At 37.9% G+C, this 15,872-nt stretch overlaps 3 protein-coding genes across 3 annotated transcripts in view; 2 read left to right on the top strand and 1 right to left on the bottom strand.

The window, feature by feature from the left end:
• Window positions 1-2,785, top strand: part of LOC5521740 (spectrin beta chain, non-erythrocytic 1) — a 45,523-nt gene extending 42,738 nt beyond the window's left edge. The window contains exon 61 of the mRNA XM_048723642.1: window positions 359-2,785. Coding sequence (XP_048579599.1) covers window positions 359-2,438 — 2,080 coding nt within the window. The 3' untranslated portion in view covers window positions 2,439-2,785. The remainder of the gene's footprint in view (window positions 1-358) is intronic.
• A 1,863-nt stretch (window positions 2,786-4,648) lies between these two features.
• Window positions 4,649-12,657, top strand: LOC5521854 (signal recognition particle 54 kDa protein). The gene is made up of 18 exons (XM_048723803.1): window positions 4,649-4,696; window positions 4,772-4,876; window positions 5,491-5,582; window positions 5,754-5,838; window positions 6,746-6,850; window positions 7,381-7,447; window positions 7,998-8,055; window positions 8,412-8,501; window positions 9,025-9,085; window positions 9,167-9,226; window positions 9,389-9,477; window positions 10,183-10,283; window positions 10,364-10,450; window positions 10,551-10,624; window positions 10,911-11,019; window positions 11,480-11,650; window positions 11,828-11,923; window positions 12,036-12,657. Exons 2-18 carry the CDS (start codon window positions 4,799-4,801, stop codon window positions 12,107-12,109), a joined length of 1,497 nt encoding a protein of 498 aa, XP_048579760.1. The 5' UTR covers window positions 4,649-4,696; window positions 4,772-4,798; the 3' UTR covers window positions 12,110-12,657.
• A 551-nt stretch (window positions 12,658-13,208) lies between these two features.
• Window positions 13,209-15,861, bottom strand: LOC5521737 (protein lin-52 homolog). The gene is made up of 6 exons (XM_001641461.3): window positions 15,724-15,861; window positions 15,178-15,255; window positions 14,739-14,776; window positions 14,346-14,418; window positions 14,009-14,092; window positions 13,209-13,919 (listed from the first exon to the last, which is right to left on the bottom strand). Exons 1-6 carry the CDS (start codon window positions 15,740-15,742, stop codon window positions 13,855-13,857), a joined length of 357 nt encoding a protein of 118 aa, XP_001641511.1. The 5' UTR covers window positions 15,743-15,861; the 3' UTR covers window positions 13,209-13,854.
• Between the last annotated feature and the right edge of the window lie 11 nt (window positions 15,862-15,872).

Genomic DNA, 15,872 nt, shown 5'->3' with positions numbered 1-15,872 from the left:
TTCTTGACGATTATGGATACCTTATGTATGTATTACACGCTAGAGACCTTAAGTATGTATTATGCGCTTTACTTAACTATAATAGAGACCTTATTTGTATATGTTTAACGCGTTTGTTTACGAATACAGATACCTAAAATATGTTTTACAAGCTTTCTTGTGCGTGCGTTTTTGCTCTTTAAAACTGTGTAAAAGACTAAATTTGATTATTCCGGGGTTCCGAAGGTATTTATTTCGGAATTTTTATCCTGGTTTTGGAGATTTAATTAAGTTTGACTATAAGAAAATGGAAAATTGTGAATGCCTGTCACCGGTGTTTTTACATTTTCCTTAAACAAGGTGATTGTTCGTCTTCTAGGTCCTGGATAGAGACCACCTCGGCCCAGGTTGCGGAAGAAACTCTCGGCTCGACATTTGCAGACGTCGAAACTCTGATCGCCCAAAATCAGGAACTGCAAACAGAAATTGACTCAAGAGCAAACTCCGTGGAGGAGTTCCAGTCACGTGCGGATCAGCTGTTAGGATCTGGTAACCCATCTGCCGAGGACATTCGCAATAAAAGCAGTCACGTGCGCGACACGTGGGACAGGCTGGGCGCGTCTTTGAGGACTCGCACGCAGCAGTTACAACACAACAAGGAGATCCAGAGATTCAAGCGCGAGGCTGATCAGCTGGAGGCGTGGCTGAACGCGCGTGAACACGATCTCTTGTCCGAGGACGTGGGTGACTCGCTAGAGGCCGTTGAAGAACTTCTCAAGAAGCAAGACGAGTTTGAAAAAATGCTGTTAACCCAAGGAGAAAAGTTCAATAGTCTCACGAATACGTCATTTTCTGTACACAAAAAGTCTTGTGCCCCAAAGCAGGTGAACAGTGAAGAAGCTAGAACTGTTAAGGCAGTCACGGACTCTGTGGTAGCAAAGCCGGGAATTGATGTTGCAAAGGAAATACCGGAGCAAATGAACGGTCTTTCGGAGGTAAAGGAATCTAAGTCCGTGAGTGCAGAATCTATGGACTCTTTTGGTAATGCAAGCGCTGCTCGAACCAGCAGCCCCTTCAATGCCGTTTCACCGCAGCGTCAGTTGGACTCTTCTGATAAAGCGAGTTCCACTCGAACCAGCAGTCCATTCAAGGCTGTTCTGCCACAGCGTCCTATTAACACGGCTGATGAAGTAACCAATTTGATCAACGCATCGAATTTGAAGTCGTCTCTATCTGAATCACCTGCTGAGAAGGAGCAAGTTCGCTCCCCTCTTGAATTCGACCCAGGCCCTAAGGAAATACAAAAAACTTTGGTGGTCTTAGAGGGAATGTTACGACGAAGACAAGAATTGCAAACAGCCGGAAGAAACGCCGGGTCAAATATCTGGCAAAATCTATACTCTGTTCTCATTGATAAAAGTTTGTTATTTTATGGCGATAAGAAGAGTTTTAGCGGAGGAGGAAACCAGGTTTCGCCTCAAATAGAACTGCGGGGCAGTCGGTTACACGTCGAGGAAGAAAGTACCAACCACGAGTTCCGACTGCTACTGCCCGATGGATCACAGTTCTTGTTCAGATGTAAGGATGTCCTGGATTTTCATCGATGGACCAATGAGATCGAAGCAAGTACGAATGATGGCGAGGATGTGCAAAGCAATGGAGGGCATGAGAAAATAGAAACAGACCAAATAAGTCCAATGTCCCTGGACAAAGTGTACGCAACGGATCAGCACTCCTCGCCGAACCGTGCGCCATCCTTAGGGAAGATGGCAAGATCATCGACATTACCCAACCCAGTCATTACGGTAACAAGTTTTGACGACGAGGATGATTATGATGAGAATGTTAATGACTATGATGATAGCGATGGTGAGATTTCTGCTGATGATTATGTTAGTGGTGAAGAACATGTCGCGGCTTACGTGCCCTCCTACCCCAGCGATGACGTACCCCCTCGTGACCCGGAGTCAGGCCCACCCCTCCCCCCGTCTAGTCCTCCATACAGCCAGCTGGCCAGTGATGATGTCATTGATTACGGAGATGGCGAAGTAATATCAGAAGAGGACATCCTTGCCGAATTTTACCCGGATGCACCTCTTGACTTTAACGATAATAGTATCGATAATATCCCCGCTCCGCCATTAGAGTTCGATGGACTAGATGAAGGAGACGTTGATGACGATTTGACTGGTCTACCTGTTGCGCCTCCTCCGCCAGTCCCAGTCTCCACGGAGGTTGAGCCCATGCGTCCTCCAAGGAAGATGCGCGCGCCACCGCCTCCAAGTACCCGTATCCCGGATGTTCGGTATCGATCGAGTAGCCAAGATAGCAGGGACTCGGATGAGTTACCCGATATTTTACCGCCACCAAAACCACCCATCAAACCGAAACCCAAGGTCCCCGAGGACAAACGCCATAAACCAAAAGGCGTATTTGGAATATTTAAAAAGAAAAAGTAACGCGCTATTTTTATACTTGGCCTTAGTTTACCGGGATATATTTTTTATATATAATTGCATTGATCATTGATCACATTTTGCTGATATTTATTGATGCCAATGACGACCCCAGATCGAGATGCTTGTCTGAAAAGATTCTTCAGTTTTTATCATTTGTGTGCTGTTTGGTGGAGATCCCCAGAGATTGAAGGATTAGATGAGAACTTCCATCATTGATTAAAACAAGGGGCTCATTAACCCCTAGTAAAGCTGGATTAAATTAGAGTTGTCAATCTCAAAGCGTGAGTTAACAAGATTTCGATCTTGTTGAGAGTAAAGACAATGAACAATAAATGCGAAATTTCCGAGTGAGTCGCTATCTAATGGGGTGATATGGGCGGGCTGGGATGCAGAGCTGGCCTAGCCAGGGGTGGGTGGGTATAACTAGAAAGACTACAGACAAGCTGTAGAAAAACTAGATGGTCTGCGTAGGCGTGGTGTAGACAAGGTATGAATCAACACAAGGTTGAAAAGGTATGTTAAACGCCTCTGTGAAACAAAGTGGCTGCGCTGACGTTTCGAGCGTTAGCTCTTCGTCGGAGCAAAAGAAACTGGTGGGAGGTAAAAGTCTAATAATGTTCGAGGGTATGCCCGCACAGACCACTTCTGTGGTAATAAGAAAATAAGCGATATCTACCAAACCCCTGTTCCAAGATGTCAGCCGGCAATATCGTAGTAAATACGAATTCTTCAACCTCTACCCAGGGCCTTCTCCTTTTCCTGAGTTATTTGGGTCTGGCCGCTGACCCAAATAGCAGGAAAGAAAGAGGGCCCTGGGGAACGAGATTGCAAATTCTTGCAACTTTACTTTAAAATTTTCGATGTAAAGGTGGCGATAAAAAAAAGTGAAAATAAAAAATAATGTCGGAAGATAAACAGAAAGATTGATCAATCCGTTAAAGTTGTCGCATTTCATTTAATCATGGAGCTGTACAGGACCCGAAACGATCCCAGGACCCGAAATGATCCCCAAAAGTACCCCAACTGATCCCGGGACCCGAAACGATCCCCAAGAGTCCCCGAAATGAACCCCAAGGAATTGCAGTAATGGACAAACTAAAGGAATGTGGAAGGATTGGCTTTCAGTTTTAAAAACATATGAAACATTTAAGCGTCATTTTTGTCACTATCCAGAAATTTGAATTAACTAAAACCATAGTATTAAGATTTTTATATACGACTGCGCGGGAAATACAGCTTTCGACAGCTTGGTTGAGTCAACAATTGGGGTCAAATAAAAATTCCCGTGATGGTTATTTGAAGAACCAGGCGTGAATAAATAATTCATACATAACAAGCCATAAACGAATGTCTCCAAAGATTAGACATGCCTCTGCTTTCCCGTAGGAAAATGTTTGTTTGTGTTCGGTGAATGAAAGACCTATCATAAAGAGAGATAAAGAGAAATCATGCAGTGGTGTACGCACTACTACATAAGGAAATTCAAAACTCACATATTGCTTTCAACAAAAGCCACATCTCTTAATATTTTGCAACGGTAGTAAAAGGGTTGTTCGAGTGCATTACTCAGTGTGCTTTTGTAATTCCATCTTCTCGGCCAAACCGGCTGTCGGTAAATATTCGCTCGTGTGAACATGGATTTCGTGGTGAAAAACACGTTTGGTTGTCAAATGAATATAGATTTTTAGGGTGATGTTTACCGGAAACGAGATTTATAGTGTCAGAGTCATGTGTTGGAACTGCAAATGTTTCGAAGGTCAAAAGTTTGGTTGTTCTGAGCAAGGTTGTGCTTTGGCTGTGCTATGTTTATGTTGTACTCCTTTCAGTAGCAATTAAAAGTTGTGTATTTGTTTTGGACTCTGTTTATGGGTTTACCGCCGGGGCAATGTAATAAATAGAAGTATTGTATTGGAATTTATTTTTTTTAAGTCATGTTATTTAAAAATAGATTGGCTGTCAACCCTAAATTATGCTTTAAGAGTTGGAAGTGCTTCTTCTGCTTTCCCTTTGTCCATTACCGCATTTCCGTGGGGTTGATTTCGGGGACTCCTCGGTATCGTTTCGGGTCCCGGGATCAGTTGGGGTACTTTTGGGGATCATTTCGGGTCCTGGGACAGTTTATTTCAATACCATGGGACCCCTGTGTACTCTTTTGTTGCGCAGAGACTGATTCAAGACTGACGTAGCTTTCAGAAGCATCACCGCTGAATACGAGCCCGCCATTGCAATATGGCGGAAAACAAAACGAAAATTATGAAGTGAGAAAGCTTCTTTTTTGTTCTCATTTTGAAGTTATCTGTTTAGTTGATGATACACAAATTCATTGGTTATAGAAAGAAGTATCAATAAGTGTCGCCAAAATGGTGTTAGCAGATTTAGGACGGAAGATAACGACTGCATTGCGCTCTCTGAGCAATGCGACAGTCATCAATGAAGAGGTAAGGTTTTGTCTTCATCGTCGATCTTAATATAAATTTATCACGGTTGTCAATGGGCTTGGTCATTTATAAGTGCAGGAAAACATCAATGATCAATGAATATTGTTTTTATGCTAGTATACTATATTATTACTTAAATATCCTATGAAACATCGAAACCAGTGCAAATGTATAAACATAAACTAAATGTTTAAGCCTATTACAAGCTCTGTTTGATTTTGTTTGCTCATATTTATACATTGCTTTATAAGGGTTTGACCACATAGCAACATTTGAAGCATGTAAAAATCTGATAACTTCAGTAAACAGAGATTAATTCAATGACCAGATAATATTTTATTGACTGAACAAATAATTTTTTACTACCTTTTAATTTGAATAGAAACAGTGGGAATCATACCCCAAAACCTTGCCAACTTATGTAACAAGACCTTTAATGTGAAGTCAATGTACATATAGGCTGGTTACCCTTCAGGAAGGAACTGAAAAGTAGCTATTACAGTGTTTAAGGTGGATGGCTTAGGGGATCTGGAAGCCAATATGTAATCAATTACTTAGTTCAGGGATCAGCAAATGATAGGTATGTTTTTTATATTGATTTATTTGTATTGCAGGTGCTTAATGCAATGCTTAAAGAAGTATGCGCTGCATTACTAGAATCTGATGTCAATGTGCAATTGGTGAAACGTCTACGTGAAAATGTCAAGTAAGTATTAGATGCAGGTTACTATACACAGTACTGTTTCACTAATGCTTGATAAAAAATTTATACCATAATTTATTTAAATTGGACCCTCTTTCATTGATTTCTTGATTATTTTTATTTAGTTATTTTTATTGTTATAGAATCAATTGATCATCCCTATTTTATTCCCAGAGCCGCTATTGATTTTGAGGAGATGGCAGCAGGTCTTAACAAGAGGAAAATGATCCAGCACACTGTATTCCAGGAATTGTGCAAGGTAATTGTAGCGCAACAGTACTGGTTATGTACATAGGTAAACAGGGACCAGGAAGGTGTCAGCTTGCGCTGTGTGCAAAAGGCTGCCCCCTCTCACCTTGAACAATTTAAAGATTAGAACATGGGCAACACCATCTCAGCCCTTGGAGCTAGACACAAGAGATCTCCATTCAATTCTTAGAGGGAAACAAAAAGAATCAACTTGGGTTATAGTAGCAGGGAGTTCAAGTTGTTCATCTCAAGGAAACGCCATTGTCACTGGTTTACTTTTGGAGAGCCAATGTAAACCTCAATCGTTATAGGACAAAATAATCTATTTAACAGGCCATCCGTTCTGAATTATCAATCACATCTTCAAATAAAAACTTCCAATAGACACACTGCTTGCACAATGTTGAATTTTTATTGTGTTATTGTCAGAGATTGTTATGTAAGCAACCAGAAGTAATTTGGTGACAATGCAGCTTTAAATCCACTAGATCAAGTCTGTGGAGAGTTAAAGTTATCCAAGATTGAGACAAAAAATATAGATTCTTTACTGCGGAAGTTTATGCATGTTCATTGCATACAGTCCTTTGGCAAACGGTTGTCATCAACTGGCTTTGCGACTATGCGACAAGCCTGCATGTAAGCATGGGTAAAAACCACTGAAGCGCCTAGCTGCATATATTAGCCACCATGTAATGCAGTGGCTAATATATGCAGCTAGGCGCTTCAGTGGTTTTTACCCACGCTTACATGCGGGCTGGTCGCGTAGTCACAAAGCCGGTTGATGACAACCTTTTGTCAAACAACTGTATACTATATGTTCAATATTACATAGATTGCTCAGCTCAGTAGCCCAGAATGACCTTGGGTTGTTATCATTTCTTTCTGTATTTCTTTGTAATTCCATTTGTTGTTTGCAGCTTGTTGATCCTGGGGTAAAGGCCTGGACGCCAAGTAAAGGGAAAAAGAATGTGATCATGTTTGTTGGACTTCAAGGGAGTGGAAAGACCACAACATGCTCTAAGGTAGAATCCTACATTATCTGCAATTAGGTTTTGATTTCAATGTTAAATAAGGCCAAGTACAAATAAACAAATGTCTCCCTTCCCCACCCACATCTTTTTTTGGGGCTGCTTCAAAATTGTTATTATTTGTTATTTTTAACCAAAAGCCATAAAACAAGAAATAACTTGTGCTACTGATTTTAAAAACATTGCAGAAGAAAAAAAAACTTTAGTTTCTGTAATATATGTCAATTGCGAGCTGTTATATAAACGTTTAATAATTTACCTCAGAATAATTTACCTACTTTCCCTTGGGAAGACTGTAAATACACCTCGTCATCGAAGAAAATTAAAAATAAAATAAAAAGCCCCCACTTGAATTTTTTAGAAATCCGGACAGGAAACATTTGTTTATTTTTACTTGGCCTTACCTTTGGCTCAGACATAAATAACTTTTTGAATAGACACAATAACATTTTTGATCCTGGTAAATCAGGAGGGGGGACTTTTTACCAAACATGCTATAAACATACCTTTTTCTTGATTTGCAGCTTGCTTATTACTACCAGCGCAAGGGCTGGAAGACATGTCTGATTTGTGCTGACACATTCAGAGCAGGTACTGTGTCATTGGAAATTTCATTTGAATTCCAAGTGTTACAAGTGTAGTGTTATAGACCTTTTAAATGTCATGTTACATTTCTTTAAGGGCCTATGGTAGTATCTTTTGAGTCCGTTGCTAGGGAAATTTGTTTGTTTTATAAAAGCTTCTGTTTTTTTGTCAAATCTCTTGGAACTTAAGTGTTTTAGACATAAATGACACAAGTGATGACGTCATCTGACCCCTCCCATGGTCACGTGACCCAGAACAGAAAAACATGTCGGAGAATCTACTGTTAAAATCTAACATAAATTTTTTTGCAGAAATATTTGAACATCACTATTTTCTTAAACTTCACACATCGTATTTGCTAAATTTCGATACCGCAAGAAATGGCTAATATTTATGTTCTTCAAAAAAAACATATTTGGTATTAATATGTTGGAAGACGCACAGCGATTTTAGTCTATTCGACCGAATGTAGCGCTTTCCCTTTCGTAGCAACGGAGTTTCATTGCAGAGATAGTACCATAGGCCCTTAAAATATTTTGTTCATTGTTTGTCTTAGGTGCATTTGACCAGTTGAAGCAGAATGCTACAAAAGCTAGGATTCCATTTTATGGAAGGTACTTTATTTTTGGATAACTTCATACTGTGATTCTAAGGTGTAAATCGGTTAAAAAAATTGTATCATCTGGTTGAGATTACGTTTGCTATTGTTTTAACTTGAAATACATAGTTTGATAGATTTAAAACATGTTTAACAAAAGAAACGTGGAGAAAATAGGGATGTTTTCCATCCTCTAAACTTTGCCTTCTGACATTTATGATACTGTGCAAACAAAATATAAAATTAAAAGAGTGACTATTGATAATGTAGTGGAGACATGGGCAAGTCTGCAATCCCATGATACAGTATATTCAACTGACCATGTCTAAACTAGATCTCCTACCATGCTACTAATTGCTTGTTTTTATTTAGTTACACTGAGACAGATCCAGTAATTATTGCTCAAGAAGGAGTGGAGAAATTTAAAGAAGAAAATTTTGAGATAATTATAGTTGATACAAGGTACTGTATTAAATGGGAATTGCTTAGGACTTTATATGGGTAGGGGATGTCTATGTTGGGGTGCTCAGGGCAGCATTTATAATTCTATAATATTTTTCCATATAAATAACTAGTTTTGGAAGGGGCTTTGTTTACTTTCATGTCAGAATTATTGGTATAAAAGTCAATTGGGGAAATGAAGGGAAGGGCCTTTTTACAACAATACAATTTTTTTATTAATAAACAACGCATTGTATAGATGCTGTCCATATGCAGTGTCAATTCATATTGTTTCCTCAGGTCATTAAAAATTCTAGGTCTTTTTAAAAAAAATGGTCTTAAATTTGTTGGCTGTTCAGCCGCAGGAAACATGCTGTCCATATGCAGTGTCAATTCATATTGTTTCCTCAGGTCCTTAAAAATTCTAGGTCTTTTTAAAAAAAATGGTCTTAAATTTGTTGGCTGTTCAGCCGCAGGAACCATGATCCAGGACTGGGGTTGAAACAATAGTATAATAAATGGTATGCTTGTTTTTTTTTCACAGTGGTCGGCATAAGCAAGAAGAGTCATTATTTGAGGAAATGTTGCAAGTATCAAATGCAGTGGTAAGTACGTAAATAAGCTAAGACAAAAGTTCAATAGTGTGGCAAAACAAAGAATAACAAGTGTTAAAAAAATGTTTTCAGTCACCTGATAATATCATCTTTGTGATGGATGCGACCATTGGACAAGCTTGTGAATCTCAGGTAAAGCACATTTGATATACTTGTCATTTAATAAAAAGAAAAAGATTGTTATTGGTTTATAAAGTTTAATTATATTTTTAACCATTTCCATAAACATTAACTATAGTTGATTAAGCAAAGGTTTAGTAATTAAATTCTTAACAGAGACATTCTCTGTCCTAGTCAAGAGCATTCAAAGAGAAAGTTGATGTAGCATCAGTTATTGTAACAAAACTTGACGGACATGCAAAGGGAGGAGGAGCTCTTAGTGCGTAAGTGACATCATCGAGAAGTTATAAAGGTCATATGCAAAAACATGCAAGTCATACGCATGCTCCTATAACACAAATTATTATAAATCGATATCTTGAGCATGTATTGGGGTGCACTTTCTTGAATATGAAGGTCATGGGATGATGCATCTTGAAATCATGTTATGAGAACTCATCATCATCAGTCAACAATTCTGCGAATTCTCAAGCAGATGTGGAGCACTGGGGTCTTGTTATCTACTGATCCATTCCAATTTTCAAAACAACCTGAAGGCATTAAGTGAATTATTAAAGATTTATTTGATACATGAATATTAGCACACACAAAAAAGCAGGGAAATGATATCAGCATACATACAGTTAGGCTCGATTTCCAGCCGTTGCTAGGCCTCATCGGCCCCCCTCATCGTGGGGCCACATACTGCGGTCTCACAGAAACGAGCTGGAAATCGAGCCTAACATACAGTATATGTACAATAAATAGATTATTCAATCCATAGAAGTGTTTGTGTTATGGAGCTGCTTATGCCAAAATGAATATATAAAACAATTTTTTTGGAATCACTGATTGATGCTGTAGTTCACCAACATTTTGGGAGTACTGCATTCAACTGTATTCTTAGCATCTAGCAATCACTGCACAGGATAATCAACAGTTCTAAATTGGCTTTCATGTGTGTATTAACTTGAACATTTTTGTCATAGTGTTGCCGCCACCAAAAGTCCTATCATCTTTATCGGTACAGGAGAACACATTGATGATTTTGAGCAGTTTAAAACAAGACCTTTTATCAGCAAGCTTCTTGGCAAGTTCAATTCTTTCCCATTGTTTCCATAGTGCCCATTAACTTTGACCATAACAATGTTGTCTCCTTCCCACTTGAAGGTATGGGGGATATTGAAGGTCTGATTGACAAAGTCAATGAGCTGAAGCTGGAAGATAATGAAGAGCTGATTGACAAGTTAAAGCATGGCAAGTAACACCTCCACATCATCCTACCTTACAGTTATAGTATGATTCCTTGCTGCATCTTACCTTGTTTGAAGTTACTGATGAGCTATTTATTATCCAGGTGTGTTCAGTCTACGAGACATGTATGAACAGTTCCAGAATATCATGAAAATGGGTCCCTTTGGACAGATTATGGTGAGCTTCTAATTATACCACTATTTTTCTGACATTTTTAAAGTTCCTCCGGATGAATGTTACAGTGATAGATATAGATGGATAGATAATAGATGGGCTGTTTATTCGTAACAGTGGTCCGAGGAAATAAAATCGATATTAGACAGGATACGGAGACAAACATCTACTGTACACATGGGGCACCTGCAACAGTTTATCACATTTACTGTTGGCCCATGAGTCCTTTTTTTTTACTCTTTATTGTTGGTCATTAATAAAAGCTGTGTTCTGCTTGTGTTCCTTCCAGGGCATGATCCCAGGGTTCAGTAGCGACTTTCTGTCCAAAGGCAATGAACAGGAATCCATGGCTAGATTAAAACGACTCATGACCATCATGGACAGCATGAATGACCAAGGTAGCCACCTTTGAGCTATTTAAAACCCTGCTGTTGCAGTCTTTGAGAGCATAAATGATTTGGATAGTCGCCCAAGCAATATATGATGCCTAACAGTTTGATTTGCAGGACTATTTTCCCTTTTATTTTAATAAAAAAAAAATGATTAATCATCACAAACTGTTGATCCAATAAATATTGTCCAAGACAAAAGAAACTAGAAATGTCTCATTTTGAATTATTAAAATCTTCAATTCACTTGCATGAGAAATACTGTTTGGTGCACAACAAAGCTATTTCAATATCTTTCTCTACTGAATATTTTTTGATAATTTGCTCCACTTTTATATCCTATACAAGAAAAAGGTCTCACATTGGCAATAATTGATTACATGCTGTTTTTATTTTCATGGACAGTGTTGGTGAGATCAAATGTATCTCCTATTTAATTATGAATTTGCGTTATTTATTTTTCTTGCAGAGCTGGACAGTCCCAATGGTGCCAAGCTGTTCACCCGTCAGCCAGGCCGTACTACACGTGTCGCACGAGGCTCAGGCGTGTCTGTGCGTGAAGTTCAAGAGCTACTCTCTCAATACCAGAAGTTTGCCCAGATGGTTAAGAAGATGGGAGGCATAAAGGGCTTGTTCAAAGGTGACATGTCTGGATGGTTTATTCTATTCTGAATTTTTACATTATGGTAACACATGAGGCAGGAATTCTGAAGCCTTGATCACAAATTACTTCCTTAATACAGGCTGCCATTTTATTCCTGAATAATGTTCACATAAATGCAATGTTTTTTTTAAATTTCCCTTTGATTGCTTGCAGGTGGTGATATGACGAGAAATGTTAACCCAACACAGATGACTAAACTCAACCATCAAATGGCGAAAATGATGGACCCAAGGGTATTACAGCAGATGGGTAAGTAGATATACTAACCCTGTACTTCCATTCTTGTATTTCTTTTATGGTTAATTTAATAATTAATAATAAAATATTCATTTTTATCTTTATGTCTTTTTACTTAATCTAGGCGGCATGTCTGGACTCCAAAATATGATGCGGCAATTCCAGCAAGGATCTCATGGGGCGGGTGGATTCAAGTAAAATGTTTGGATGATGCAATGGACATTGAACTGGGACAAGAGACAAGCTGAATAGACCAAAAGGCCACACTGTTAGGAAGTGGAGGAGTTCATATTTATCCAAATTCTCGTGCTCTCTACAGTCAGCAGCTCATGTTTTCAATTTATTTTAGTCATCTTAGGTGGTGACCGAAATTATTTCAATGTTTTCCACAGCAAAACCTTGGCGACCGCATCCAAGATCGTTCGGCAAAATGTAACTGTAATGTCTTGTTTTAGGTCAAATGATTTATTACTAAAAATTGGGATAGCGCAAATGAGAGTCTGCGGGCATTTATCCATCTCAGGTGCAGAAACCTGATCCCCCCTAGACTTGAATAGCGTACTGTATGTGGAACGTTGAGAGAACCAAGGGGTACAGCAACCTGCAATGGACTGATAACGAACACTAAATGGGTCCTAAGGGGTGGATGACTAAATTGTACATATACATGTCAAACAATTCAGAATGGATTCCGGTCAAGCCATAAAGAAGAGCAAACTGATTAATAAAATGCAATAGATGATTGATATTTGAGTCCTTGTTTTTTCCATCATACTTTGAAAATCCCTTTTTAGAATCCTGAATAAATGTATTTGATGAAATTCATTATGGACAACCAACATGTTAGCATTTGTGGCAGCCTTTCCCTTATATAGATATAATAAATCCTTACAGAATCCAGTATCCACAGGATGATCAAATCAAGTGATCTGAAATATACAAGATGGATTTATCCAGAGAAGATCTATAACAAATTCAGATTTGTGTAAGCTATGAGGTTTATTCAATTCTTAATGTACACCCTCAAAAACAGGGTTTTTTTTTAAATAAAAGGTCTGTTTTCCAGACAATGGGGCCATATTATGTGGAATTTAAGAAAAAAAAGGTGTGTTTTTGCTCTGATTTCACAATCCCCATTATCTGAAAAACAGACCATAAGCAAAAAGAAAAAGGACCAAATTTTGAAATAATAGTTTGGTTGGTTCAATTTTGTTGTGGTGCCTTTTATATTGGATTCATTTTCTTCTGATCCTCACAACAACCTCCCCTAAGGGAATAGATAAATGAATATACATCATCAATCTCACTTCTTTATTAAAAAATATTTCTAAAAATTGTCTTTCATAAAGAACACTAAAGGTTGAACTAAACTGATAGGTTATTCTAGCAGCTGAACTCCAAGCACGAGTCCTGTAATGTGTTTGGCATTGATGTGTATCAAGCAGGCATAAGTTAGCCATCACTGAAATAGTTAGTAAATAGTTCTACTTGGTAAAATTTAGTGAAAATGGTTGAATTGAAATGCCACTATCTAGTAAAACAGTTGGATCTCGGCTTTTGCTTTTTTTTCTCGTTTTCTTTTGTCTCACTGTTTTCATAGCTGTCAGCCCAACTTGGACAGAAATCTTGTGAAATAATGTGAAATACAGTACATATGTGGAAAAACCCAAGAGAGCCAATGCAGCTTGTGTTGAGGTCCAATATCTTGTGACACCAGCCTAAATCGGGTGAATTGACAGCTACTGTATGTTTTTTTCAGTTGAGTGGCCACACTATTTTGTGAGGTACTGTAAATTGACAATTCACTATTTAGTAATTGTACTGAATAGTGCAATTTAGTTTACTAAACTTTCATGCTTTTACTGTTGGCACTCTAATGTCACAACTATAAGTAGGTATATGAGATGAGAGCATATACAAATTGTTGTTGTAATGCTTTCAAACTATCTTCTCCCACTGCTACTTTTATCCAGAATACTGAGGAACTTCCCTCTTGTCATTTCTCTTGCTGCAAAACAGGAATCATTTTAAGAGATTTTTTTAACATATTTGGGTACATATTTTACTGGAGTAGTAGTAGAAGTAGTGATTTTCTACCTTCATCAAGACCAAGTTGGAAGGCTAAATTCTGGAGGCCTCTGACTTTTTCCATCAGTTGTGATGTTGTCAAGCTTCCAAATTCTGTGGGAATACGCAAAAAGTATCTCAAAATTGTAAAAGCAGTGAGTCTATTAGAAGTTTCTTCAAGGATGTGACTGATTAGCATAATCCAAATGGCCTGTTAAATAGCATGGATTCTAATACATTATTTTGTCTTTTATTGGTTTAGGTTTCTGTCAGCCCGCAAGACTACATAATCAACCAGAAGTTAACTGGTGCATTTGCCACTTTTATATAAAAAGTTTGTTCACACTTATGCATCACATGGTTTTACCCTGTAACATGTCCATATCATCCTTCTCTAAGTCATTCAGCCATTTGGGTGGACTGTTACTCTGGGTGTATGGCTGTGAACAATAAGACAATCTCCTTGTTACAACAACATAGTTTTTCAGGATTTTAGAGTGCAGTGTAGAAAAAGTGTTGGATCTGGATTGCCTATCAACCTTAAGATGGCAGGTCTTAATTGTTTAGTCTAACAGTATATCTTAAATTCCCTAGAAAAGGATCATTTTTAAGCAATTGTTCTCAGTTGTTATTTTTATTTCATTTCATTCTATCCTTTTTTTTAAGTTTTGTAACACTTAAATGAGATGAGTAGTTGATTACAAAGAAATGATAAAGAGTAAGAGTCTACATAAATATTTTGCTGTGCATGTAAACTTACACTTGCTGTCAAAGAAGCAAAGTCGGAGACACCAGGAACTGAGAAGAAAGCAAAACAAGAAAAAAAAAACATGCACTTGATGAATAACAAATACTATACGAGCTTAGGAGGGAATTATGCCCACAAATTGCAATTGTAACAAATATAATTCAGTATGCATATTTCATTGTTCGATAATAAGGGAGAATCTGTGAGTGCTGAATAAGCACCTTATTGGGGGGGGGAGGTTCTTAATGAAAGAAGGCACTTAATTAATAATTTTAGTTGGTGCTAATTTGAAGACACTTGCTGGGCACTAAAATGCATATTATTTAAGGTAAAAGAAAATGGGGTAGTTCAAATTGCCCATATTGAAGAACCAGGTTTTTGTGTCTGAGATTAGAATCCAAATTAAATATCTGCATTGTTCATCAAACAACATCCTAAGACTTGTACTCACTCTGTTCAGGCCAGAGATCTGGTGAAGCCCTATCCAATGTTTCCAGACTTAGTAACCCTTGCAAACTCTGATCTAACTCTAAAAAATAACAACAAAAAACAAAAAAGGAGAGATACTTTTTAAATGGTCTGTTTGAGAAAACTAATGTTAATCATCAAAACTTGGATTTTTCACATTGTAAACCATCATTCATTGTTTGAACATACGCCTGGAATGAATGATAGTTTCACATAGTGAACAATCATCAACTTTCATGCACTATTTGAACATACACATTAAAGTGAGAGTAAATGATAGTATCACACTGTTATTTCTAACGTTCTCGGGGCAAAATAAATGGGCATTATCAACTAATAGAACTTTCTCATTGTTATCATTGTCTCAAAAGGCTAACAGGCCAGGCTTTTTGGAAAATGTGTGACAATCTCCTTACTAACATCTAGCACTCTGTATCTAATGACATCAAAAGTTAGATTCTAAAAAGTAAATCGACATTCAGTACCATATTTATAGCTTAAATAACAATACACACGAATAAAAACTTACCAGGACTAGGGGAATCCATCTTTTAAATAAAAATACGCAACAAATTGCTCAGATAGACATGGTGTTTTAACAATTTTCAAAATTTACATCCAGAACACAGAAAGGAAACAAAGCTTACTTTCTCCAGTCTCTCTCGGCCTGAAAGTCTC

The sequence above is a fragment of the Nematostella vectensis genome, chromosome 2 (genome assembly GCF_932526225.1).
Source record: "Nematostella vectensis chromosome 2, jaNemVect1.1, whole genome shotgun sequence".
Taxonomy (NCBI): Eukaryota; Metazoa; Cnidaria; class Anthozoa; order Actiniaria; family Edwardsiidae; genus Nematostella; species Nematostella vectensis.
This window is presented reverse-complemented; position numbering and strand designations above follow the sequence as displayed.

What these genes read in the sequence shown, in the direction of transcription:
- LOC5521737 (XM_001641461.3), bottom strand. An exon ending in TGATATGGACATGTTACAGG is followed by an intron (nt 14,093 to 14,345) that starts GTAAAACCATGT and finishes GTATTCCCACAG; the next exon opens with AATTTGGAAGCTTGACAACA. An exon ending in CCAACTTGGTCTTGATGAAG is followed by an intron (nt 13,920 to 14,008) that starts GTAGAAAATCAC and finishes CCTGTTTTGCAG; the next exon opens with CAAGAGAAATGACAAGAGGG.
- LOC5521854 (XM_048723803.1), top strand. Translation starts at nt 4,799, where the DNA reads ATGGTGTTAGCAGATTTAGGACGGAAGATAACGACTGCATTGCGCTCT. An exon ending in CGTCTACGTGAAAATGTCAA is followed by an intron (nt 5,583 to 5,753) that starts GTAAGTATTAGA and finishes TTTTATTCCCAG; the next exon opens with AGCCGCTATTGATTTTGAGG. An exon ending in GATTGACAAGTTAAAGCATG is followed by an intron (nt 10,451 to 10,550) that starts GCAAGTAACACC and finishes TTTATTATCCAG; the next exon opens with GTGTGTTCAGTCTACGAGAC.